General features: G+C 41.2%; 1 protein-coding gene across 1 annotated transcript in view; it reads left to right on the top strand.

Annotated features, from left to right (window-relative positions):
- The window catches only part of RAD9B (RAD9 checkpoint clamp component B), a 41,188-nt gene extending 15,865 nt beyond the window's left edge, over positions 1-25,323 (top strand). The window contains exons 4-11 of the mRNA XM_075271913.1: positions 2,730-2,844; positions 6,913-7,012; positions 8,083-8,186; positions 14,369-14,478; positions 17,333-17,397; positions 17,527-17,637; positions 19,324-19,507; positions 25,192-25,323. Of these exons, the coding sequence (XP_075128014.1) occupies positions 2,730-2,844; positions 6,913-7,012; positions 8,083-8,186; positions 14,369-14,478; positions 17,333-17,397; positions 17,527-17,637; positions 19,324-19,507; positions 25,192-25,323 (921 nt within the window). The remainder of the gene's footprint in view (positions 1-2,729; positions 2,845-6,912; positions 7,013-8,082; positions 8,187-14,368; positions 14,479-17,332; positions 17,398-17,526; positions 17,638-19,323; positions 19,508-25,191) is intronic.
- The last annotated feature ends 1,724 nt before the right edge of the window (positions 25,324-27,047 follow it).

Below are 27,047 nucleotides of genomic sequence, written 5' to 3'. Positions count from 1 at the left end.
ACTTTATTGAAAAGGAAGCTATCCTTTAGACAAAAAAACAAAATACAGTGAAATCTACAATTATCACCTCTTAAAGAAGACCAGCTACTTCCTTAACCAAATTTTCACTAGAAGTTTTCAGTGCAATTTTGGGTAGACATCTCAAAGATGTTTCACTGTATTCTGTTTCTAAGGTAATTGTATATGTAGCCTCTCTTACATTTACAACATACCATGTTTCCCCTGTTGGGGACATTAAATTGTCCTCGTAAAAGTATGTTGCAGAGTTCCAAATTAATAATTAATTAACAGGCCTAGACGGGGCTATCACCCATTGGGCCTGGAGAAGCCACACGCACACACACACGCAACTGATAGTGTATCAAGTGAGTTCTGATTTATTGTTACAGAAGAGGCAATATTTATACAGACACAAGCAGGTTGGACTTATAACATTTTAGTACTTGGATGTGGAGTGCTGACTAATTACACTTCAACAGGAAACTACCCCCCTACAGTCACTGTATACAGTATGTGTATATCAAGGCTCAGAAGATAATTACACATCAAAGACCTTTTGTCACTTCTTGGATCTAACTTCCAGTGTTTCTATAGAACATCCTGAGTTACACACTCTTGACACAAAGGTGCAACTCTGAAGTCAATCAGCTAGATAGGGATTCATTAGCATTCCATTTCCTGGTAGCCCATAGCATCTCCATGTTAATTAGTCTAACCAATTGCTTTTGAGACAAGACTACATATCTTTGCTAGAGAAAGAGTTATGACAAAATACAAGTTAGAAGATATGATTCTAACACCCCGAAAATAAAACAGTGTCTTATATTAAATTGTCACTCTAAATATAGGACCTGTCTTATTTTCGGGGGGTGCCTTATTACAACCGGCAGTCATGCCAGCACTTCCTTAGTGGAGCGTCAGCATGACTGCCGGTTGTAGGTAGTGTAGGGGAGGGGGGAAGGTATCATACTTACCTTTCCCTTCTTCCTAGCAGCGCTGGTGCTGCTGTTCGTCCTGGAAGTGGTGAGCGAGGCTTCGGGGGGCGGGGCTTGGCGGAGCTTTGCAAGCTCCACTTCACTGACACAGCAGCCCGGCTCTGTGCTCCGTGTGCACAGGAAAGCCGGCTGCTGCCTCTTCTGTATGGCAGCTGCTGTCTCTGCCTCTGGGATGAGCTGGGAGAGCTCATCCTACAACAGCAGAAGCAGCAGCCGGCTTTGCTGTGCACACGGAGCACAGAGCATGGCTGCTGTGTCAGTGAAGTGGAGCTTGCTAAGCCCTGCCCCCCGAAAACTCCGCTAAGCCCCGCCCCCCAAAACCCCGCACACCACTGCCTGCCATGCCTTTTTTTTCGGGGGATGCCTTATATTAGGCAATTCAACAGAAACCCCTGCATGCCTTACTTTCAGGGGGTGTCATACTTTTGGGGAAACACGGTACAATATGTTTGTTTGTCAAATCATGGTATGTATCTATCTGTGTGTGTTTGGAGGGGCGAGGGTGTTACAAAATAAGAAAACATAATGTTACTCTCTTGCTGTTACCAGCAGCATTGCATCGATCTGCTGGTCCAACTCTGAATTTCTGAGACAGTGACCAGGGCCTTTTTAACCACGGCAAATGGTGCATCTCCTCTGGGCCCTATGTTAATGAGGGCTCTCACAACCGACCCAGATCGAGTGGGACAGTCTTCCATTTTGGATGACAGTTAGCATTTTCAACTCTATCTGAGTCCTTAGGATACAGATAGAGTTGAATACAGAGCATGGAGCTATCAGCAGCTACTATTCAGGCTTCGGCTAATGATGTCTGCAGAAGAGAGGTGCGATGCTTGTCAAGCGGCAGACATCACTACAGCCAGAGCCTGTAAGCAGCTCCTTGGCAATGGGTAAGGTGAATATAATTCTAACTATACATACTGTATGTTTTTTTTTGGAGGGGGGGTTGTATGTTATATATTGATGGGGACTGAGGGGGCTACTTAAAGGGAACCTCTCAGGTTGATTTGGGACTCCAAACCACTCACAGGTCCTTATAGACCAAGTCGCCCTGTTTTAAATCCATCATAGCCTTTATACTTACCTAGAGTCCGTTGAGTCTCAGCAGAGTTATCTATTGTGCAACCTGCGCCTGCATGGATCTTCAGTGAAGTCAAGGACCTATACCTTGACTTCACTGTGCAAGTGCTAAAAGCATGGAACATGCTCACTGAAGCCGAGTTGTACTCCAATGGCTTCAGTTAAGAACTGCACTGATGCAATGAGTACAGTGAATGTAAAGTACAGTAGGGTGAATGTAAAGATTTTTTATTTTCATTGCAGGCATGGATGGCTTTATCACTTGGTGATTTGGGACACTAAACCCCCTGGTCCATAAGGGCATGTGGGTGTTTTAGTGTCCCAAATCTCCCTGACAGATTTCCTTGAAAGGGGCACTGGGCCCACTAATGTATTAAATGGCCCTGGCAGTGACCATGCCGGCACTAATACCAGAGATGGTGGAACAGGTTAACCTCTCTTTTCACAAGTGCTCCACCACCATCTGCTATCGTAGTAACAGCTTCAGAAATCCTCTCAGGTTGATACACACGTGTTTTTGTCTCTTGCGACCTATAAGTAAATAAAATTATTAATAAAGATAAATTTATATATAAATTGTTAATTTAACATATGCTGTAATAGTGTTACACATTGTACATTGCACTTCATCATTGACTATACTTTTCATTGCAGTCTGTTCTACCTGTGTTTAGATGTTTAAGTACATTGGACAGAAATGTGGAAAAATGCCAAATTTACATACATTTTGGTTCATGTCATATGGTTTTTCGGTTGTTCTACAAAATAGGTGAGTGAATGGTAATGAAATCATTGTTTGTGGTTTTAGTATGATAAATCTCGGATGCCCCGCACTGTTATGTACTGCAACAAGGGACAGAACTAGAAAATGCCAGGCCCCATACTACACCTTAGAATTGTTTTTTTCATGAAATGTATCACCCCATGTGAAAATAGGGTGAGGACATAATTGCATCAGTGAAAAAGATTACCACTGAAATTCTGTGAAAACTTTCACATGGCCTGATAAACAATCAGAATATGCTGGGACATTGGAGCCACATACACCATGGCTAGGAACAATAAAGACATTATTGTAGTGAGTTAGCCAATGTAAGCTTACCAACAGGTGAACTCCTGAGATATTGAGGATAATATCTTATCCACATGCTGCAGCTGAAACCCACATTATGCCATTTATGCGAGTGGCTCCCATTGAAGTCAATTGGAGCCATTTTTACATGCGGATTTTGAGGCGGATTCCGCGTCAAAATCCACCTGCAAAAAAACTCCGTGTGAACATATCCTAATGTAGTATCAGTGCTGGCTCTATTAGGTGAAAGGCATCTTGCACCAGCACCACTCAGCACCTTCTCTGTCATCACACCACGTGCGTTGTTCCTCAAGAGCTCTGCCACATGTAGCAATGTCAGGGTAGGAGCATTCTATTCTAGGTTCATATTTTTATAGGGTACAGTGTGGGCCATGCATTTATTAATGGAGCATGGTGGGGCCAATATGTTAGGGAACACAGTGTTAGCATTTTTCTAATCAGAAAGCACAGTAGGGACATTTTATATAATTTGGGTAAACAGTGCAGCATTTTGATATCGGAGCTTGGAAATAAGGGGCACAGCAGGGCATTTTTTTAAATCGGGCACAGAGTGAATGGTTTTTTTAACATGTGTACAGCACTTGGTACTATATTTTTTGGTATAGATGTTGGTTTTACTACCATATTTATTTGCTTACTTAGTTCTGGCAATGTAGCAATTACTGTGCTTGGTTCTTGTTCTGTACATATGTACTAAGGTTACTTATGTACAGAACATACTGTATTTTTCTTATGAGATATGTTTTGAGAGTTTTTTTTTTTTTTTTTTAAACTGAACTTTATAGTGAGGGTATGGTACTGTGCTGTTGCTGGCAGAAGCAAACTACAGGCAGGATGATGATCCCTGCAACTCACACGTATATATCCTGTTTTTCTTACGAACTAGTGTGCAGGGTTAGAGGGTTCCTATGCTCCTTTTTTTTTGTTTTGCTACTGTATAAAGAGAGATTATTTTGGTAATATACTTTATTAACATATTGTACTTCCTTTTAGCATAAAACAAGTTCTCCAAATCCTCTAGAAGCTTTGCTAACTGTATCTCTGGTTTTACTCCACCTACAAAAGCTGGTGCTGGTGTCACTTGAATGCTAATGCCCCATATAGCAAAAAAACAGCAAAAAAACCCAAAAACAAAACACTGTGAAAACACATCACATTTTTGCCCCAGCATTTTTCATTGCGTTTTCTCAGAGCTTTCCTCTGTGGATGTTCTGCCATGGTTATGCCTATACAGAAATGCCAGTGTTACCGCTGGTATAATTGAGACGCTGCAAGCATTTTTGAAAATGCAGATTCTCCAGATTTTTTCTGCAATGTGTGGATGGAATTAGCCAGAATCCCATTCACTTGGCAGGTACTGTAAAACACAACTTTTCGTAACGTGGGGCTTCAGTCAAAGGCTGGTAATCTCAGCTTTCATATTTCAGTTCTGGAGAAGATTTTATCTGTTTGTTAACACAAAAACAAACTTGCATATGTGACTCTTTCCATAGTATGATTGCTATGCATGGCAAGTTTATGTAGGCCAAGCAGTGAAATCAATTAAAGTGGAGCATGCCTTAAGTACACTGTGTAAAATAGCTCTTAAAAAAATAATAATAATAATAATAACAACAATAATAATAATCTGTGTTGGAAAGCATTTAATTGCCTAGAAAGGGGAAGAAAATTTTGAGGATGTTAATGCACTGCAGAAGTAAAATATTTGCCTTAAAGAGGACCTTTCACCACTTGGGGCACATGCGGTTTTATACACTGCTAGAAAGCCGACTCGGCTTTCATGTTCTGTGCCCCGGGTGAGGAGCTATCGGTGCCGATACCGTAGCTCTTCATCGTCAGAAGGCCGTTTCTGACAGTCAGTCAGGAACGTCCTTCCTCACAGTAGCGCCTATAGCGCTGTACTATGAGAGCGGTGAGAAAAGTAGAAAATTGTAAACAGAGTAGAGATAAGGACATTTATTATATGTGTTTACAATTTTCTACTTTTAATCCCCTTATCTGTCCTCTAGGGGACAGACAGCATTTGCTATCAGCATAAAAAGGTGTCAGTATACAATCAGTATGTGCATCAGTCCGTTTTAAAGTGTCAAACTGAATTCAAACGGACGGATGGCATACTGATGTGTGAACCAAGCCTAAAACTGTTAGCAAACACAATGTACCATTAGAACACTGGAGTGATGGTTGCTGGATATGGGCTTCTATGCACTTATGTAGATATTGCATTAAAAAACAGACGTTTGCAGCTAGAATAGTTATTTACCACATTACCAATGTATAGAGTGTATTTCTGATTCATTTAATGTTATCTTCATTGAAAAAAAAACTGCTTTTCTTTCAAAAATAAGGACATTTATAAGTGACCCTAAATCTTTGAATGGTAGTGTATATATACTGTTTACCAATAAGTATTTGGACATCCATGTAAATGAAGATATCTGCGGTCGTGATGTACTTCACGCCTTCTGCCGTTAAATAGGAAACAGCACTGGCATTAGTCGCATGCAAGATGCCACGAAGTGCAGAGTTGTCCGATTTCGAGAAAGGGGTTATTGTGGGGTACCACAGAAATGGTCAATCCTTAAGGGACATAGCAAGCGAACTGAATTACCCAAAATCGACAGTGGCCTATGTGATTACGAAGTGGAAGGTGAACGGTGAATGTCGGAATGTGCCCCGAGGCGACAGACCCCCGAAACTAGGAGATAGAGACTGACGGGTGCTGGCCAGAGAAACCGCACCCAACTGATGGTTCACATACACCAGGAGTTTAAACAGGCATCCGGGAGTATTGTGTCCATCAATACCATCCGTAAGGAACCATCTGCTGAGTTCTACCAACTATTGAATATGAAGAAATGTTGTTTTTCTATTCTACCGCAGGTGTCCAAATACTTATTGGTAGACTATCTATATACACACACTCACATTACTCTTATTCTGTGATTCTGTCTGCTATGCTGTATAGGTATCAGGCCACTGTAGAAGGTGCCACCTGGGCCAGCAATCCACTCCTTTATAGATTATAGGCCTGAAGTGGCTTGTAATTTATGAGGAAGAACAGTAGGGCATATTGTGCCCCACCACAATAATCAGCTGTATTGGTGGATGTTGATTCAGTTGTGAACATTCTGGGCACTCAGCAAAAGATACAGATGCCTGGAATCTTTTGCTATAGCGACAACCCTACTGCCCTTTATACTTTATTTTCCATTATGATCCACACCAGGTTTTCACTTTTAAAAATTCCATACAAGAAACAAATTTTAAACACGCCTACAAAAGGCGCTATTCCATATTTTCAGACAAGTCACGTGTGCTACAAACAATTTATCAATAATTGCCACAAGGATCCTAGATGTACAACTTAAAACAATGGCAAGCCCAGCAAATGGCATTTATCTCTATGCTATACCTGAAATTCAGCCACATGTGTGATAGCACCCTAATGTTCTGTTTTTAATTCATTTTTACTTTTCAAACAGTGGTATAAGTCACTCAATGAATCAGATTTTCAGTAGCGTCACTCTGTATAGGAAACACTACATATTCTAGTCAGTTAAAACAAGGGGCATGGCAATGCATACTGGCTTAACATATACTGTACCAGGTACATGGACTTATGCATTGGAAACTTTCTTGATACTTATGATAAATATAATGAAAAATACATGATGAACAGAGCCTTGCTGTGAGCAGCAGAATACAGTGCACTAAATTACATATTACATAATTTTTTTCAAGGCCTTACTAAAACATACAACCTGGCTTATGAAGACTGTAAACCAATACAAGCAGTGTATTCCAAATCCTTGTGTCCCAATGTACTAAGGATTCAGTCCAGGTAAGTTTATCTCACAGGTATACAAACCCACTTGATACCTGCTGTATTTCTAAATCAAGCATAGATTTCATATACATTATTAATGTTATTATGTATATCACTTGTCCTTATAATGGTGCTAGTTTCTATCTGTGATATTCCTTAACCCTACTTACTGCCATAATAGAATCAAAACAACTGTTATTACCATAGGACATTGTTTCTGGCTATACATTTCCCTGTAGCCCTAAACTACATGGCTGACCACATAATGCAGATTGACTAGGTCCAGCACTGGAATTGGATACAGGACTACCAAATTGACCGTGTCCACCTGCTAGTAGCCCCAGTGTCGAGGCTATGTGCTTGGAAAAGGTGCTAGTGTATATACTAACTACATTTAAATGGTTCTATCGAACCATCATTGGATAAAAAGTGTAATTTTCACCTCTCTTGTGCAGGTATATAAAGGTATACTTTGTTTTTGTTTGTGTAGCAACGCATTGTCGATTACAATTTTCTACAGAGAGACAGCTAGCAAAAAAATTACAGTATACATTTTTTTTTTCCATGGTAGTCTATAGGAATACACACCACTGTTTGTCAATACATTTTTTTTTTTTTACTGATTTCAATGAAAAATCCATTAAGGCTAAGGCCCCATGGGCCGTAATCGCAGCACTAAAGCACTGTGGAAAGAACCACTACGTGATCACAATGCGGTTCTTTCCGCAGCGCTTTTAAGAGAAAGTTCACAGAGCTTTCCTCTGCAGACTTTCTCTTAACATTATATCTACTGGAAAGCCGCCGGCGTTTCCGTAGATATAATTGACATGCTGCAATTTCTTCTGCAAAGTGGGGATGGGATTTGCATGAATCCCACCCACTTTGCCTGCACTGTACAACGCTGCGATTTTTCCCGCAGCATCTCCGCTGCGGGCAAATCGCAGCGTTTACGTCCCGTGGGGCCCCGGCCTAAAAGATGTTTCTTCATTTTCTATAACATTTCATTACTGGAGTGAGAATGCATCATAGTTCCTTTTAAAACGTTGCAAACAATGTAAAATAAAAACTGCATTGTTTGTTTACAGGGTGTTATCTGATATTATAATTCACTTTCCATCATGTCAGGAGGAAGTCACACTTACTTCTACTCCAAACAAAGTTATATTGAAGAGCTATTGTAGTGATCCTGGTAAGACATCTTTCCACCTAATTTAGGTTATTGTACATTATGCTTATCCATGGTGATCCTTAGCCATTAAATGGGTTGTTCAGTTTCAGAAAGATACTTACAGGTGCAATGCTTGTTACATGACAGAGGTCAGATTACTGTGTTGTGACTGTGATGAGCTCTACAATGAACAATGGACTGATTTTTAATCCACTGGCAGTATAGAATATAAAGAATGAAAGCAAGCAGCTATCTAGAAAACTGTGAGGAATTGATATAGAAAATATATTGAAAAATTCTAAAACTTTACCTTAAACAAACAATAACATAATTTTGCTGAAAATGGGCAAACCCTTTTATTTTTTTGTATCTGTAGAAAAGATTGCATTTGGAAAAAAGTAGCAGTGTGGATGCTTAGAAGAGAAAACTGTGTCTTCTCAGCATATTCCCTTGTACAGATCATTGGCAACAGCTGACTTATACATAACTCTTGTATAAAAAACACAAACGCACCTTCCCACAGTTTATAGTCAGAAGAAGGCTCCTGTGCAGGAAGAGTATGACGCTGGAATTTTGCAACCCACTATCTGATGTGTCCAGAATGATCGGCATAAAGTATCTCTCTCTTACTTCTCTTACCAATCCTTCAACGGCTTGCCAAGTTCACTAGTATTATAAATGAGAATGAATACTGATATGCCATCTAGTAAACAGTAGAAAGTTTTTCAGCATCTTTAGTATGGGTGTTTCCTTAGCCCTTATATTCGGCTGCACAGAAAACACATGTAGCAAAAAAGCATTGCCGCCGCAGGTTTTCCCATAGCACTTTTAACAGAAAGAACGCAGAGGTTTCTTCTGTGGACTTTCTGCTTCCATTATCCCTATAAGGGCCCGTGCACACGGAGTAAACGTACGCTCATTTTTGCATAGTACACGTGTAAAGAATACATGTGTAAAAATCAGACTTCCATTGACTTCAGTGACATTTTTTACACGTGTAAAAAAACGCCAAAAACACACAAAAATCGTATGCACAGGCCCTAAGGAAAACACCAGCGTTTCCATAGGTATAATTGACATGTTGTGAAATCGCAGCAAGTCTGCTGTGTGTATGTTTCCACACTATTTGGATGGAATTTGCTAGAATTGCTAGAAAAACTCCTTTTTTTTGTTGCAGATTTTGCAGTTTTGTTGAGCCAAAGCCAGGAGTGGATTGAGCAGAAGGTAGAAGTATAAGCGCTTCCTTTATATTTTCCATTCCTACTTAGGCTACTCTTGGGTTTGGCTAAAAACAATTGCAGCAAAATCTGCAAAAACATTATGCTTTGAATCTTTTTTTAATTTTTAACTGTAATTTTTTTTTTAATTTTTTTTCCCAACATTAACAAAAACAAGAAAAAAAGCAAAAAGGTATTTAACGTGTTACAAAATAAACTTAAATGCCTACAGCAATTAGTGGATAATAAGAAACCAACGACAAGGCTATCAGATGAAAGACAGGCACAGGCACAAGGCACCTGAGGTTCCAGACCAAAATACGGGTAGCTGCGACTCCGCTCCAGATTAGGCCCAATTAATGGGACTAGGCGAATACGCCTGAAAGAATGAGCATCTCGCTTCTTTTTCCAGAAGCCGGAACAAATGGCTCCCGGAAAAAAGAACTGACCGGCTCCCATTGATTTCAATGGGAGCTGTCTTTATCCGCCTCAAAATCTTGACCAAAAAACTCTGTTTGAACTTACCCTTAGAACAAGAGAAAGAGGGTCTGGAGACGGTGAAGAAGTTTGTCCTGAAATTAGCAAGGGTATAATAAATTTTCCTGTTACAATGAGCTCTTAATTTTGCTAAAAGTGACAATAGAATTCACTTGCATATTGGTTGTCACTTTGAGATGTGGCATATGTCACTTTTGAATTGCTTATCATTTTTTAAAGACATTTAACATTTATAGAGTTTAAGATTATACTCTGCATTTTACTGTTGTACTGTTAATCTTTTTTTTTTTTAATTTGAAAAGTTATGGCAGGTTCTGCTGTCATATGGGATGTCACTTTTAGGGTAAGGCCTCACGTAGGGAAATGCACCAATAAATCCCTGCAGAAAAAACGCGACAGAAATGCATGGTGTTATTTTCCACAGTATTTTGCATTGCGTTTTCGCAGAGTTTTTCTCTGCAGACTTTCTGCTCTTATTATACTTATGTGGAAAACTCTATTGTTTCTGAATTTAATTACGGTATACCTATAGGGAAACCGCCAGCATTTCAATAGATATAATTGACATGCTCCAATTTCCAAAAAGGTATTTTTCTGCAATGGCTGTTGCCAGAGGCATCGTCTAATAGAAGTGCTGCGATTTTGCTATTCACTGCAATACTGTAGTATTGCAGTGAATAGTATGAGCGATCAGACCCCCTAGGTTTCAAGGTACCTAAGGGGTCTGATCATAAATGTAACAGAAGAAAAAAAAAAGTTTTTAAAAGTATTAAAAAAATAAAAAAAATATAAAAGTTCAAATCACCCCCCTTTCCCTAGATTAGCTATAAAAGTAATTAAAGAACATTAAACATAAACATATTAGGTATCCCCGCGCTCCAAAATGCCCGAACTATTAGAATATTAAAACATTTATCCCGTACTGCGAATGGCGTAGCGGCAAAAAAAATAAAAACAGCCAAAAAGCGTTTTTTTCAACACTTTGCCTCCTATAAAAAAAATTGAATAAAAAGTGATCAAACCATCAGATCTTTCCCCAAATGGTATCAATAGAAACGTCATCTTGTCCCGCATAAAAAGACACCACAACCAGCTCCATACATGAAAATATGAAAAAGTTACAGGTGTTAGAACATGATGACACAAATTTTTTTTTCTATTTTGCAAAGTTTATCATTTTTTTAAAAGTATCAAAACATTTCAAATACTATATAAATTTGGTATCACCGCGTTCGTACTGACACGTAGAACACAGGTAACATGTCATTTGTACCAAACAGTGAACGCTGTAAAAATTAAACCCATAAGAAAATGGCGCAAATGCATTTTTTCTCCAATTGCACCTCATTCTGAATTTTTTTCCAGCTTCCCAGTACATTGCACAGCATATTGAATGGTGCCATTACAAAGTACAATTTGTCCCGCAAACAATAAGCCATCATGTGACTCTGTGAACTGAAAAATGAAAAGTTATGGCTCTTGAAATGTGAGGAGGGAAAAACGAAAATGCGAAACCAAAAAATGGCCTGGTCCTTAAGGGGTTAATGAAGCATTACATGTCTAAAAATACACATAACATATAACACACGGAAAACTATTATTCAAAACAGTACAAAAATGGGGCAACCCACTGAGGCAATAAACTGTGCTTCTCAACCACCAGAACAGACATATACAGAGAAAGAGCAGCACTGGAAATATAGTGGTTTTTATATGTATATACTAGCTGTTACCCGCGACTTCGTCAGCGGTGATTCGAGAATTGGGTGGATACAGATTTGTTAAATGTTTGCGTACTTGAAAAAGTGGAGTGGATAGCAAATTCTCCAGGTTATATTGAGTATAGCTGGTACCCACGACTTCGTCTGCGGTGATTGTAGAAGTGGGTATATACAGGCGCGGGTAAGGTTTTCGTAGTGTGTATAAGGTATGGGATATGAAATATAACTTTGTATCTTGTTTTCGCTGTAATTCTGAGAATACGTGAGACTTTTGTGTTGAAGTTAATTTGTATTTGAGCTGCTATACGGTGTTGGTATAAACTGTACATAGTGTCTTTGGGACAGAGGGATTTGAAGTTAACCGCTTCCCGCCGATGGCATGTTTTGATTTTCGTTTTTGACTCCCCTCCCTCTAAACCCCATAACTTTTTTATTTCTCCGCTCCCAGAGTCATATGAGGTCTTGATATTTGCGGGACAAATTTTTCTTCATGATGCCACCATTATTTATTCTATACAATGTACTGGGAAGCAGGGAAAAAATTCCGAATGGGGTGGATTTGAAGAAAAAATGCATTTTTGCGACTTTCTTACGGGCTTTAATTTTACGGCGTTCACTGTGCAACCAAAATGACCTGTCCCCTGTATTCTGTGTTTCGTTATGATTCCGGGGATACCAAATTTATATGGTTTTATTAACATTTTGACCCCATAAAAAAAATCCAAAACTGTGTTAAAAAATTGTTTTTTGAAAAGTCGCCATATTCCGACAGCCGTAACTTTTTTATACGTGCGTGTACAGGGATGTATAGGGGTTTTTTTTTTGCGTGACCGGGTGTACTTTGTAGTTCTACCATTTTCGGGAAATGTTATCACTTTTTATTCAAATTTTTATCAGAATCAAAACAGTGAAAAAATGGCGGTTTGGCACTTTTGACCATTTTTCCCACTACAGCGTTTACCGAACAGGAAAAATATTTGTATAGCTTTGTAGAGCGGGCGATTTTGGATGCGGGGATACCTAACATGTATGTGTTTTACAGTTTTTAACTACTTTTATATGTGTTCTAGGGAAAGGGGGGTGATTTGAATTATTAATCCTTTTTTTTTATATATAATATATATATTTTTTTTACTTTTTTAAAACTTTTTTTTTGCATGTATTAGACCTCCTAGGGGTATTGACATGGGTGGGTGGTGTCGCGGATTGTCAGAGCGGTGGGGGTTGGCAAACATGGCTGCTCCGGAGCGTTAAAGAGCGCCTCCTGGAGTATCGTTAAGGTGAGGGGCAAAGTGGTAAAGTATATGTATATGTGATTGTGTGGGGTTAGGGGCGAGGCTGTAGAGGGTAATATGAATTTTGTGGCTTGCTATGGTCCAAAGTGTGTGAGATTGCAGAGATGGTGGTGTGAGTTCGGGTTTTGTGAGGGTCCTGGCACAAACGTATGTGCGCTATTGTGACGAAAAGTAGCCTATTGCGCAATCGGGTGTATTAACTACGTTTGTGGAAAATTTCAGCCAAATCGGTCGAGCGGGTTTTGCGTGATTGAGGAACAAACATCCGAACATCCAAACTCACAAACCCACAAACTTTCACATTTATAATATTAATAGGATAGGATATGTGAATGTCCCAAATCCTTTCCAAATCCTTCCAATCACATATTGAAGCATATCAAAAATAAAATGGGAAACAGGAGAAGGAAGGGGGACACAATCTCCACTGAAAGCCAGAGAAAATACCCTGTCCTAGGGAATGTATGCAATGATAACAGGGAGATAAACACAATACAATGCTGCTCAATGCAAGTAAATACTATATGAGAAACATTCTCCAACTAAAAGTCTGTCCAAAAAACAGTGTATCTAGGGGAGGAAATGACATCTCTTACCCATAGTAGGTGATGCACAGGAGCCCGCAGTATGGGTCTGACCCACCCGACGTACGTTTCAGCACGGAAGAAGGCCGGTGATATGTGCCGAAACGTACGTCGGGTGGGTCAGACCCATACTGCGGGCTCCTGTGCATCACTAAATAGGATTGTTTTTTTTAAATAACCATAGATTTTTGCAGCGCAGTTTTTTTTGTTGCAGATTTTGTTGCATTTTTTTGAGCCAAAACCAGGATTGGATTGAGCACAAGGTAGAAGTAAAAGGACTTCCTGTATATATCACATTCCTTGTGTAGCCATTTTTGGCTTTGACTCAAAAAACTGCAACATAAATTCTGCATCTCTGCAACGTGGGGCCTTAGCCTTAGAGGAATTTTCTAGACCCAAATCGGTCTTTCATACAAATTACCTATGCACAGGATAGATCATCAGTATATGATATGCCCAGGTCTGACCCTGCACAGATGAGTTGTTCCAAGAGCCTCCAGGTATTTGAAGATGCTGTAGAAGATGAGAAGTGTGTACAGGCTGCTCCTATTCCGGTAGGAGCAGCCCTACAGCTTCATTGACTTTATAGCGGTGGTTCTGGGGAATTACAGCACCACTCCTATTACTTCAATAGAAGTAACCTGCACACACTTTTCAGAACAGCTAAACTGTGTGGGGTCAGGCTGTTGGGTTCCTCCAGATCACATACTGATGACCTATCCTGTGTATAGATTTTGGTATGACATATCTATTTGGGGTTGGAAAACCCCCTTAATATGGTTACTATTAGCAAGTACCGTAAATTAATACAGATATCAGGTTTTCTTTATTCTGCAGTAGGATATCAGTATATTTTATTTATTCATATCATATATTTTATTTATACAGGCTTAGCAAAGGCAATGCACACTGAAATTCACCTAAGCCCAGATGAATTCAATGACTTCAAAACTGATATTGATTCTTCAGATATAACATTCTGTTTAAAGGAAGTCAGGGTAAGACACTGAACATGATAAAAAATACATGGAAATTACTATAGAATATTGGTTAAAAAAAAAAAAAAAAAAAATTGTATCAGGAAAAATAAGGAGCGCATCAGCTAAACCCTAGAGGCTCTCCCTGCAACCTGTAGTTTAACAAATCAACTCACTAAATGGTTGGTTGAAGCAGAGTCTTTATTGTTGTCTGTTTGTTCACATATCAAACCCCCTCAACTTTTACTCCTTACCTACTGTTTCATACCCAAACACGCTAGCTTATTCTCCCACCATTCCTCTTTACTTTAAACCTCTTGGTCCCTACTTTTACCCCCTATACGCAGGTTACACTATAGTTTGCATATTTATTACTAGAATAGGAGTCTGAATGGAGCAGTGGTCAGAACGCCTTGCCCTCATTTCATTGGGAATGGCTGAGAAAGTTTAGTGGCTGACCATACAGCAATTTCCACACTGATAAAATCCAACTATTACAGCTCAAAGACCACATTTTAGAGGCATCAGTAATAAGACCTAACACTGTTACGCTAGGTTCACACCTGCGTTCACAGTCTCCGTTCTATGGTTTCCGTCTTCTGCATGCCAGAAGACGGAAACCATAGACCGGGTCCGGCCGTGAGCGGCGGTGAGCGTTTTAGGCTCTCCGCCGCGAAACCGGATTTTTTTATCCGGACACAGAGTACTGCATGTCCGACTCTGTGTCCGGATTATAAAACCCGGTTTCGCGGCGGAGAGCGCAAAACGCTCACCGCTGCTCACGGCCGGACATCTTTCTCATCCATTCAAATGAATGGGTGAGAGAGACTCCTGCAGGTTTCCGTCTCCTGCCTCTGTTTTAGGCAGGAAACGGAAACCTCAAGTACGGAGTGCCGGCGCAGATGTGAACGAGCCCTTATATGTGTGTAAAATGTTGTTTCTATTATAATTTTCTATAAGTTCCTTACACTCTTTGGCATTTTGTATTTTCCATTCCACATGGCATGTTTCTGTCTTTCAGAAACAATTTAATAATCCTCTTTGTATTTCTTCAATATATTCTGCAGCACTTTGCAAATTAAGTAACAAATATTGGGAACAAATAAGCAGAAAACGAGGAGAGATAAACATGCCTATGAACTGACAAGTCTGACGAATTTTAGTAGAGAGTAAAATTGTATGTAAAAGCATTTAGAATATATTAAACAGAAAATTATCAGCATGTTTGCTAAAAATCATGAGGCAAGGACAGACAAAAACAAAAAGAAATTCTAATAGTATGATGAATGTCGGCACAGAGTTAACCTTGTTGAGTTCCTAAAGGATAGTCCTGGTATGTAGGAACACACTTTCGTTGTATCTGCTTTTTCTTGACATGCACTTCTGTTATCAACTTTGTTAGGGACCCTCATCAGTTCCCAGCCTTCTTTTTCCACCCAGCTGAAAAGCCACCCTCTCTAGTTTTCTTAACAAAGCAATCAGTCAGGCTCTCTAAGGGCTAGTTCACACGTGAACTGCCCGCGCGGGTTTTGACACAGAGAGAGACGCGGCGAGCCGCGTCTCTCTCTTGTCAAAACCCGCCCGCCGCGACCATCGCTGTCGCGGCTTAACCCTCTGCTGTCGGCTCAAATGAATGAGCCGACATAGGAGGGAGCTGCGGGGGGCGGAAGCCGCGCGACTGAGACAGCGCGGCTTCCGCCTGAAGAAAGGACATGTCCTTTCTTTTCTCCGCTAGCAGCAGCTCGCCGCTAGCGGAGAACAGAAGCCCGGCGGTCTCCATAGACCACCATTATAAGGGGAGGTTTTGGACGCGAAATCCGCTGTCAAAAACCTCCCCTATTACTCACGTGTGAACTAGCCCTTAGGATCAGGGGCATAACTACCAGGGTAGCAGCGGTAGCAGCTGCCATAGGGTCTGGGATATTAGGGGGGCCAGCGACAGCCACTACTGCTACGTTTTGTTTTCTTAATAGGCTGTTACCGGATCGAGTTACTCCAGACGGTAACGGGCCCTATTTACTTACCAATCCTGGCAGCAGCCGGGATCGGTAAATGACACCGCGGGCCCCACAAACACTATTATTAATAACATAATAGTGTGTGCAGGGGCCACTATGGGGCATCATAGTGTGTACAGGGGTGCAGGAATTCGGGGGTGAGGGGGGTTGGTCGGGGTCTTCAGCGTCGGTTGGGGGTCATATCAAAAGTTTGCCACCGGGCCCTGCCATTTCTAGTTACGCCACTGCTTATGATAACTTCACCATAGGCCACTTATATAATTTTATAATATTTTTATTCATGATCTGCTTCAAAACGTTGTCATTGTTTTATACCATTCATATCAATAGTCATCTTAAAAGGGTTGTGTGGGTTCAACTAGTTTTAAGTGGCCAGTATGTTCATAAATTAAAAAAGTAGTACTACACACCAAGTGGTTCATGCAGCATCTCTCCCTTTTCACTGACTGAGCTTTGTTTACCTGGCTATAGCTGTTAAAGGAGTTGTGCAGGACTCAAAAACATGGCAGCTTTCTTCTCTTCAGGAAGAAGATGCCACATCACCATCCCATATAAATCAATGGAACTGAGTTGCAGTGTGACCATCTGACCAACAGACATGATGTCACTTCCTGAGAAGAAGAAAGTAACCATGTTTTCGAGGTCCTGAACAATTCCATTAAGTCGGGGTGACAGTACATGATCTCTGCTGCCAATCACAGCCTCAGAAGTCACGTTACTAACATCACGTTGACAGCTGTGGATGGCACACAACAATGCAAACACTTTATATTACTCTTATATGCAAAAGGAAACTTGAATTAGATATTCAATAAACATTGGTAAAATCTCTAATATCTTTATCTTCTTATTTATAGGGCTTGTTGTCATTTGCAGAGGCGACCAGTGCTGTCATTACAATTCAATTCAGCAAACCAGGAGAGTAGGTTATGTCTAGAACATTTTCAGTATTTATAAACTTTAGTTTAATGTTTATGGTAAATAGTAATCTCAGTCTACGTAACCTGTTTATTGTATAAAACCATTAACTGCATAACTGTTTATTATTTAGACCATTAATATTCAGCATAGATGACATTGTTTTTGAAGCAACCTTTGTTTTGGCAACATTAAAAGAAACAGATGATTCCTCTTCTCAAAAATCTCATGACACAGTATTTGAGTAAGTCCAACCGTCTTTACTGCATTTCTGATTCCTATACAGTTTACAAATACTATTGATAAAGGTGCAGAAGGAATTAGATATCATTTCTGTATGATTTTGCTTTTCTTATGGATTTTTGGGAATAACCCTGCATGGAATACTTAAAGAGGACCTGCAATCTTTCATGACATGTATGATATAGTAGACACTTGTATTTTCTATGAAATAAGGAGTCTGCAACATCTTTTATTCTAATGCTACAGTCCTATGAAAAAGTTTGGGCACCCCTATTAATCTTAATCATTTTTACTTCTAAATATTTTGGTGTTTACAACAGCCATTTCAGTTTGATATATCTAATAACTGATGGACACAGTAATATTTCAGGATTGAAATGAGGTTTATTGTACTAAAAGAAAATGTGCAATATGCATTAAACCAAAATTTGACCGGTGCAAAAGTATGGGCACCTCAACAGAAAAGTGACATTAATATTTAGTAGATCCTCCTTTTGCAAAGATAACAGCCTCTAGTCACTTCATGTAGCTTTTAATCAGTTCCTGGATCCTGGATGAAGGTATTTTGGACCATTCCTCTTTAAAAAAACATTCAAGTTCAGTTAAGTTTGATGGTCGCCAAGCATGGACAGCCCGCTTCAAATCATCCCACAGATGTTCAATGATATTCAGGTCTGGGGACTGGGATGGCCATTGAACATTGTAATTGTTCCTCTGCATGAATGCCTGAGTCGATTTGGAGCGGTGTTTTGGATCATTGTCTTGCTGAAATATCCATCCCCGGCGTAACTTCAACTTCGTCACTGATTCTTGAACATTATTCTCAAGAATCTGCTGATTCTGAGTGGAATCTTTTGAGAGCGGGCTGTCCATGCTCGGCGACCATCTAACTTAACTGAACTTGAATTGTTTTGTAAAGAGGAATGGTCCAAAATACCTTCATCCAGGATCCAGGAACTGATTAAAAGCTACAGGAAGCGACTAGAGGCTGTTATCTTTGCAAAAGGAGGATCTACTAAATATTAATGTCACTTTTCTGTTGAGGTGCCCATACTTTTGCACCGGTCAAATTTTGTCACCGGTCATATTGCACATTTTCTGTTAGTACAATAAACCTCATTTCAATCCTGAAATATTACTGTGTCCATCAGTTATTAGATATATCAAACTGAAATGGCTGTTGCAAACACCAAAATATTTAGAACTAAAAATGATTAAGATTAATAGGGGTGCCCAAGCTTTTTCATAGGACTGTAGGTTCACACTAGCATCCAGGTTTTCGTTTTTCGGATCTGCAAAACGTAAACCCTATCAACTTAAAAATGCTTATCCGTGGCTGGACCATAGTAGCAAACAAGCCTTCTGACCTCTTGTGTCCCCCTACCTCCTCATAGGATGTAAGCTGTTGTGAGCAGGGCCCTCACTCCTAATGTTTGATATGTTTATTTCTTTGTCACATTGTAATGTCTCATATTGTCTGTTCATGTGTCCTCTGATTTGTAAAGTGCTACAGAATATGTTGGTGCTATATAAGTAAAGTTTATTATTATTATTATTATTATTATTATTATTATTATTAGGAGTCCCAGACAGGAAAGAAAACAGACAAATGCAGTGACAGATATGTCTGAAAATATTATGTTAGACTAGCCCATAATCTGTCAATATATTATCTTTTTTTAATTAGGCAGACCCCTGTAATGCACAATGTTGGAGGAGTTAGGCGCTTGGCTCAAAGAAGCAAAGAAAATGGGCATTATATTAGTAACAAAGAACCAGCACTTACTAATAGTCCTGTGTTAATGACTAAGACAACTGTTAAAAAGTCCAAACAGCATGCAGCACAAGAGCCATTTTCTTCTTGTAACAAGGTATTCTGGAGGGGTTTTGAATGTTTTGTCTCGTGTCCAAATCTTTATGTTGTGTGCCTTAACAAAGACCTATCGCTTCTGAGATACATACAATAAGCAATAGGGTATAAAACAAAAGACTTTTTGCTGTTTTAGTTGTTAGGATTTTTTTTTTTACAAATGTGTAGGAAACAATATAAGCAAGTTTTGATATTATATGCTGATTAGTGGTTCATTGCAGTTTATTCACTTTGTGAAGCCTCACCTTCTCTTGTATCCAAATGCTGCTCCACAGACAGAAGGACATGTTCATCATAACCCACTCAATCCACCCAATGAGGTGTCTCATCACATGACACCATTTGAAATCATCAATTAATCTTTTAGTACTCTGCCAGTGGCCGAGGTGTTGCCTGAATTTTATTATTTACTCAAAATAGATTTGCTTTTTTCAAAACAAACAAAAATTTCTTGAGGCACCTGCTGCATGCTCCCAATCCAGGTCTCTCCTTATCCTGGCTGGAATATAACCAGCTTCTCTGCTTTCTCCACAAGTTCTCCCTGACATCCATCCTTTCCTCTGATACCACTGCACTGGAGAAGATATTTTTGCAGCCTAACAACCCCTATGAGAGTTATTACTCTACTCTATGGCACCCTCCTAGGTGAGGCTACTCCATGTTCCCCAATCTTACACCAGACCTTGGGAACACAACTTGCAGATGCGTCTCTCTCCTGCTGATTGGTCCAAGGAGGAGAACTTTGAGATTTCAACCTAATGGTATCATTGTCCAGACCTCCTCCATAAAATTTCTCCCAGTGTGACTGATCACTGTTGGCGCTGTGGCAGTGAGAGGGGAACTCTCTTCCATATTTGGTGGGACTACGTGGGGATGGGAACATTCTGGATCTCTGTCTTTCACTTATATGCTAGGGTTAGTGATTGTGCCCTTGCGCCTTCTCCTTCAGCCGACAGGAGACGGAAGCCCAGCAGTCAGTGTCAGCCCGTGAGCATCTTCTGGTCTCCACGGCAAAAACGTTTTTTTTTTTTAACCGGACACAAAGTCCTGCATGTCCAACTTTGTGTCCGGTTAAGAAAAAAAAACGGGTTTTCCGTGGAGACCAGAAGACACTCATGGGCGGACACTTTGCAAACTCATTCAAATGAATGGGTTTGAAAACTTAGGGCCCCTTCACACAGCGGATACTCTGGCTGATTCGGAACGTGTAAACGTTCCGAATCAGCAGCGTTTAAAGCAGGTCCCATTGCTTTCTATGGGAGCCGGAATACGCACGCTCCCCATAGAAATGAATGGGAAGAAGCAGCCCATTCATTTCTATGGGGAGCTCACGTATGCCGGCTCCCATAGAAAGCAATGGGACCTGCTTTAAACGCTGCTGATTCGGAACGTTTACACGTTCCGAATCAGCCACAGTATCCTCTGTGTGAAGGGGCCCTTACTGCTGCTTTCCGTCTCCTGTCCAGTTTCTCGGGCAGAAGACAGAAACCTGAAAGTGGAGACCGGGCGCAGGTGTGAACCCACCCTATATTAGTACTGCCATTGTTCACCACCAGGGCTCAGTCTCATGCAAGAAATATGTAACATTAGTGATTCCTTGTTGTGCCATTGAATATATAGACAAATGTCCATGCCCTTTGGGTGGGTTCACAAAGTTAAATGTTTGAAAGTATCTGTCACGCCATTGCAATCAGGGGTATAACTAGAAAAGACTGGGCCCCATAGAAAACATTTCAGTTGCCCCTCCACCCCACACACACATAGAGCTCCCTTTCCTGACCTCCACACATTTACACACACTTTATTGTCCCAAGGTGGCTTCCACACAGTTTAATATTCCTCAGCGGTTCCTCCACACAGTATAATGTCCCATAGCGGCCCCTGTAGATAGTATAATGTTCCATATCGGCCCTTCCACACAGTATTATGTCCCATCAAGGCCCATATGCAACGCACAGGGTTCCCTGTAGGGCAGAAAGGGAAGTGGAGATATCAGTGAGCAGGAACGGGACCAATTAGTAAGTAGGGCCCGTTACCTGCTGGGATTATTCTACCAGGTAAGCAGGTAATGGCCTATTAAAGAAAAAAAAAAAGCAGAAGGGGGTCCACCGGGCCCCCTAAGGTCACGGGTCCTGCTGCCGCTACTTTCGCCACAGGTCACAGAGTCCCTATAGATCAGGGGTCCTCAAACTTTTCAAACACGGGGCCAGTTCACTGTCCCTCAAAACACTGGAGGGCCGAAATATTTCGCCTCAGGCGGCAAAAAGGCTAGGTTCACCCCTGCTCCTCAGTATGCCCCCACCCCACAGTATTGTATGCTCCTCAGTACCCCCCACTGTATTATATACTCCTCAGTACCCCCCCCCACACTGTATTGTATACTCCTCAGTACCCCCCCACACACACACTGTATTATATACTCCTCAGTACCCCCACTGTATTGTATACTCCTCAGTACCCCCCCCACTGTATTATATGCTCCTCAGTACCCCCCCACTGTATTATATGCTCCTCAGTACCCCCCACCCCACTGTATTATATGCTCCTCAGTAACCCCCCCCCCACTGTATTATATGCTCCTCAGTACCCCCCCACTGTATTATATGCTCCTCAGTACCCCCCACCCCACTGTATTATATACTCCTAAGTACCCCCCCACACTGTATTATATGCTCCTCAGTACCCCCCCCACTGTATTATATGCTCCTCAGTACCCCCCCACTGTATTATATGCTCCTCAGTACCCCCCACCCCACTGTATTATATGCTCCTCAGTAACCCCCCCCACTGTATTATATGCTCCTCAGTACCCCCCCACACTGTATTATATGCTCCTCAGTACCCCCCACCCCACTGTATTATATACTCCTAAGTACCCCCCCCACACTATATTATATGCTCATCAGTACCCTCCCCCCCCCCCACTGTATTATATGCTCATTAGTACCCTCCCCCCACTGTATTATATGCTGATGAGCATATAATACAGTGGGGGGAGGGTACTGATGAGCATATAATACAGTGGGGGGGAGGGTACTGATGAGCATATAATACGGTGGGGGGGGTACTGATGAGCATATAATACAGTGGGGGGAGCACCCTCTCCGCTCATCAGTACCCTCCCCCCCACTGTATTATATGCTCATCAGTACCCCCCCCCACCGTATTATATGCTCATCAGTACCCTCCCCCCCACTGTATTATATGCTCATCAGTACCCTCCCCCCACTGTATTATATGCTCATCAGCATATAATACAGTGGGGGGAGGGTACTAATGAGCATATAATACAGTGTGGGGGGGGGAGGGTACTGATGAGCATATAATATAGTGTGGGGGGGTACTTAGGAGTATATAATACAGTGGGGGGGGTACTGATGAGCATATAATACAGTGGGGGGAGGGTACTGATGAGCATATAATACAGTGGGGGGGTAATGATGAGCATATAATACAGTGGGGGGAGGGTAGTGATGAGCATATAATACAGTGGGGGGGGTACTGATGAGCATATAATACAGTGGGGGGAGGGTACTGATGAGCATATAATACAGTAGGGGGGAGGGTACTGATGAGCATATAATACAGTGGGGGGAGCACCCTCTCCGCTCATCAGTACCCTCCCCCCCACTGTATTATATGCTCATCAGTACCCTCCCCCCTACTGTATTATATGCTCATCAGTACCCTCCCCCCCACTGTATTATATGCTCATCAGTACCCTCCCCCCACTGTATTATATGCTCATCAGTACCCCCCCCACACTGTATTATATGCTCATCACTACCCTCCCCCCACTGTATTATATGCTCATCATTACCCCCCCCACTGTATTATATGCTCATCAGTACCCTCCCCCCCACTGTATTATACGCTCATCAGTACCCTCCTCCCCACTGTATTATATGCTCATCAGTACCCCCCCACTGGATTATATGCTCATCATTACCCTCCCCCCACTGTATTATTTTTTTGTAACTCAAATTTTTTATTGAAATTTTTTTTTAAACAATAAGAAGAGAAAAAACAATTACAAGTTACAAGGCGAACACCCGCCCTGCAAACAGAAAAAGCACACAGTGCAACACAAAATACAATCATAGAAGAATAAAAAATTAAAGACAAAGAAAGCAACATAGAAAAAAAAAAAAAAAAAAAAAGGAAAAAAAGGGGGGGGGAGGGAGGGGTTAGTGGGACAGATGAGTGGGGGAGAGGACTAAATGTGGGGGGCGAAAGGGTAGGTAGGGGTGAGTGTGAGCAGTCAGGAAACCAGGGAGAGCGCTCATCAGGTCATCCATACCACAGCCAGTTGGGAAGGGCTCGGGAGCTCCCCCCACTGTATTATATGCTCATCAGTACCCCCCCACTGGATTATATGCTCATCATTACCCTCCCCCCACTGTATTATATGCTCACCATTACCCCCCCACACTGTATTATATGCTCATCATTACCCCCCCTGCCCCCCCACCCCACTGTATTATATGCTCATCGTTACCCTCTCCCCACTGTATTATATGTTCATCAGTACCCCCCACACACACACACACACTGGGCATCAGTACCCCCCTGATGAGCATATAATACAGTGGGGGGAGTACCCTCCCCCCTCATCAGTACTCTCCCCCCCCCCCTGTATTATATGCTCATCAGTACAATCACACCCACACTGTCATACTTACCCATGAAGAGCTGCCGCGGTGCGTCCTCCTCCTTCCAGACTGCAGGAGCGATGACGTCATCACGCCTGCGTCGGGGGCAGAGGTCACTCTCTGCCATCAGTGTAGGCCGTGGTCGGGCGGCCCCTGACAGCTTTCAGTTGTATATGCAAATGCACATACAACTGAAAGCGGCGATCCGCTCACTAACGGGGAATCGGATTCCCCGTTAGTGAGCGATCCAGGCGACAGCGTGGGCCACATGCGGCGGGCTGGATAAATGTCCTCGGCGGGCCGCATGTGGCCCGCGGGCCATAGTTTGAGGACCGCTGCTATAGATTATTGCTTTTATGTTGGTTGGTAGTAGCCCCCTAATCTGGTATGCAGCGGGAATTTAAAGTCTCTTAGAGCCACAAAGTTGGCTTCCAACTTGTAGTTGAAGTTGCTGCTGGTATCCTTTGCCCAGTCTGTTACATGACTGGTTAAGTAGGCTAAATCCTGTATCCTAATATCGGGTTATTATCTAATAAGAATAATATCGGGTTAGGCTAGGTTCACCTATGCGATTGGGTTTCTGTACACGGGTTGCCCCCCCCCCCCCTTCCTCCAAACAGAAGCCTAATCCGCTTAAAAAAGCAGTTATCTTTAGAAACCTGTGCACCACATAGACTATAATGGGGTCCGCCTAGTTTCTGCATGATAAGGGCGAAAAATGCGGAGAGAAAAGTGCTGCTTGCAGCGCTTTTCTCTCCACATTTTTCAAGCTGAGAGGGGAATAGAATCCCTGAAGGGAAAGCCAAGGTTGGTATGACCCCAGCCTAAGTTTACACCTCCTTTGTCTCTTGTGGTAATGAGCTCGTGAAAGTGAATACGCAACAGCCTAAATAGCCTAAAATGAATCAATGTAAACACAGTTCTTTCTGCTTCCTAAAGAAACAGGACAGGGACAAAAGGAAGGGATGACTAAAATAAAAGATGCTTAAAGGGATAAACTAATTATACACTTTCATATCTTCTTTTTTTGTAGTTTTGTTCCATATTTTTTGGATCAGTTTCATCAGAACAGCAAGATAAATCTGATCAGTTATTCTACAGTTTGGCAACAGCTAGTGAAGATGAGGATGAAGCATTCTGCAGAGAACTCTCACAGACATTCTAACCTTGCTGCAGGTATATGTGATGACACTGCAGGATCTCATTGTAACCACTTTCTTTCCTCTTTATATTGTTCATTTGTTTTAGGTTTACAGCTGTAATTGTAAATGGCATAGCTTAAAGGGGGTATTCCCATGTACATAATTATTTTTAAATTTGTAGATAATTAAAAGTTAAACATTTTGCAAGTACAAGTAATTAAACGTTTTGCAGAGTTTTAAAGATTTTCTCTAAATATTTTGTGGTGACAGTCTGTTTCCTTGATTGGTTGCCATTGGATACGTCCATGAATGCAGGAACTTTCTAAGGTCAGAAAATCAGCCATGATGTCCTTATTGTGGCCGGGATATCTTCTGATACATGTAGTGTCCCTGCCTGATGACCCAGCGACAATAAGAAAATCATAGCTTTGTTCCTGACAAGACCCCGACCATAGAAAGTTTCTGCATTAGTGGTCATATCCATGGCAACCGATCAAGATCACAGACTGTCACCACTAAGAAAGTTAGAGAAAATCTTTAAAACTTTGCAGAATTTTTAATTATATTTGCAAAAATGTTTAACTTTTAAATATCTACAAATATAGATATGATTATGTACATGGGAATACCCCTTTAATGGCTCCCTGTTTTTCTTTGTCTCTGGAACACAATGTGAGGACATGTAAGACATAAATTCACTGAAGGGATCCCATAGGTCCCAGAATAGGTACAAAAGAATACAATTATAAAACTTCACCTTTATTAATTTTACAGATAAAAATGTATCAAAAAGGTAAAAACAATATTATAGAGGGGCACCTCCAAACCAGGAAAATAAGCCAGTTGCACCCTAGCGTGTGTCAATGTGCCACATGCACACAATAAACAAGTTTTAGGGAGTGGGCAGAACAGGGATAAAAAAAACTTTGTGTTGTCCCTATACCACTAATACCATAACTCCCTATGCAACAAATATAAACATGCCACGGAGCTTCTGGTGCTGAAATGCCTACTTCACTCAGAGATCAGTATAGTAACAAAGGTGGATGCTACCACCCCCTTCCCTGAGGCTACTGGCCTAATGCCACACCACCAGGGATAGGAGGCAGGAGTGAGAACCACCATATAATCTCAGAGCTTCAGGCCAAGTTCCCCAGGCATATATATAACTCCCCAGTACAGCCCTACGTGTTTTGTCTCGTCTCGTCATAAGACTCCTCAGGGGCAATTGTGGATAAATATGTTGCATTACCAGCAGTGAAAACTGCTTTTACCAGTGTACTGGCGGTGGGATGTGCTGACCGCCGGCAGGACCGCTCTCCAAACAGCGGTTATGTAAGACATACTTGCATAGATAGAAAATAGATGTTAGGTTACAATGTGTTACTAAGTTTGCTTATATTCCTAAGGGTTTTGTACACTATTTATAATATCCTATTTCACACTTACTTTCTTAAGTTGTTGTAGTTTTCTATTCTTAATTAAACATGGTATTTCTGAGTATATACGTTATGTAGTATATAGCATTTTTGATTATAAACGAAATTGTGTATGTTGCCTCATTTTATCCTGCATATCACTGCATGATATATAATTCATCATTTTATTTTCGTCAAAATACCGGGTATACCTTGTACATATGATATACTCATGCATATGCCCTGTGCAATATTATCTGAAGGGAGAACCAGTTGCATAAAGCCCAGTCCAGCTGTATTTTCTCCAGTCTAAAAAAAACTGACACTGA

The sequence above is a fragment of the Leptodactylus fuscus genome, chromosome 1, assembly GCF_031893055.1.
Source record: "Leptodactylus fuscus isolate aLepFus1 chromosome 1, aLepFus1.hap2, whole genome shotgun sequence".
NCBI classification, from domain to species: Eukaryota; Metazoa; Chordata; class Amphibia; order Anura; family Leptodactylidae; genus Leptodactylus; species Leptodactylus fuscus.
Note: the sequence above shows the minus strand (reverse complement) of the source record. Positions and strands in the feature narration are given on the sequence as shown.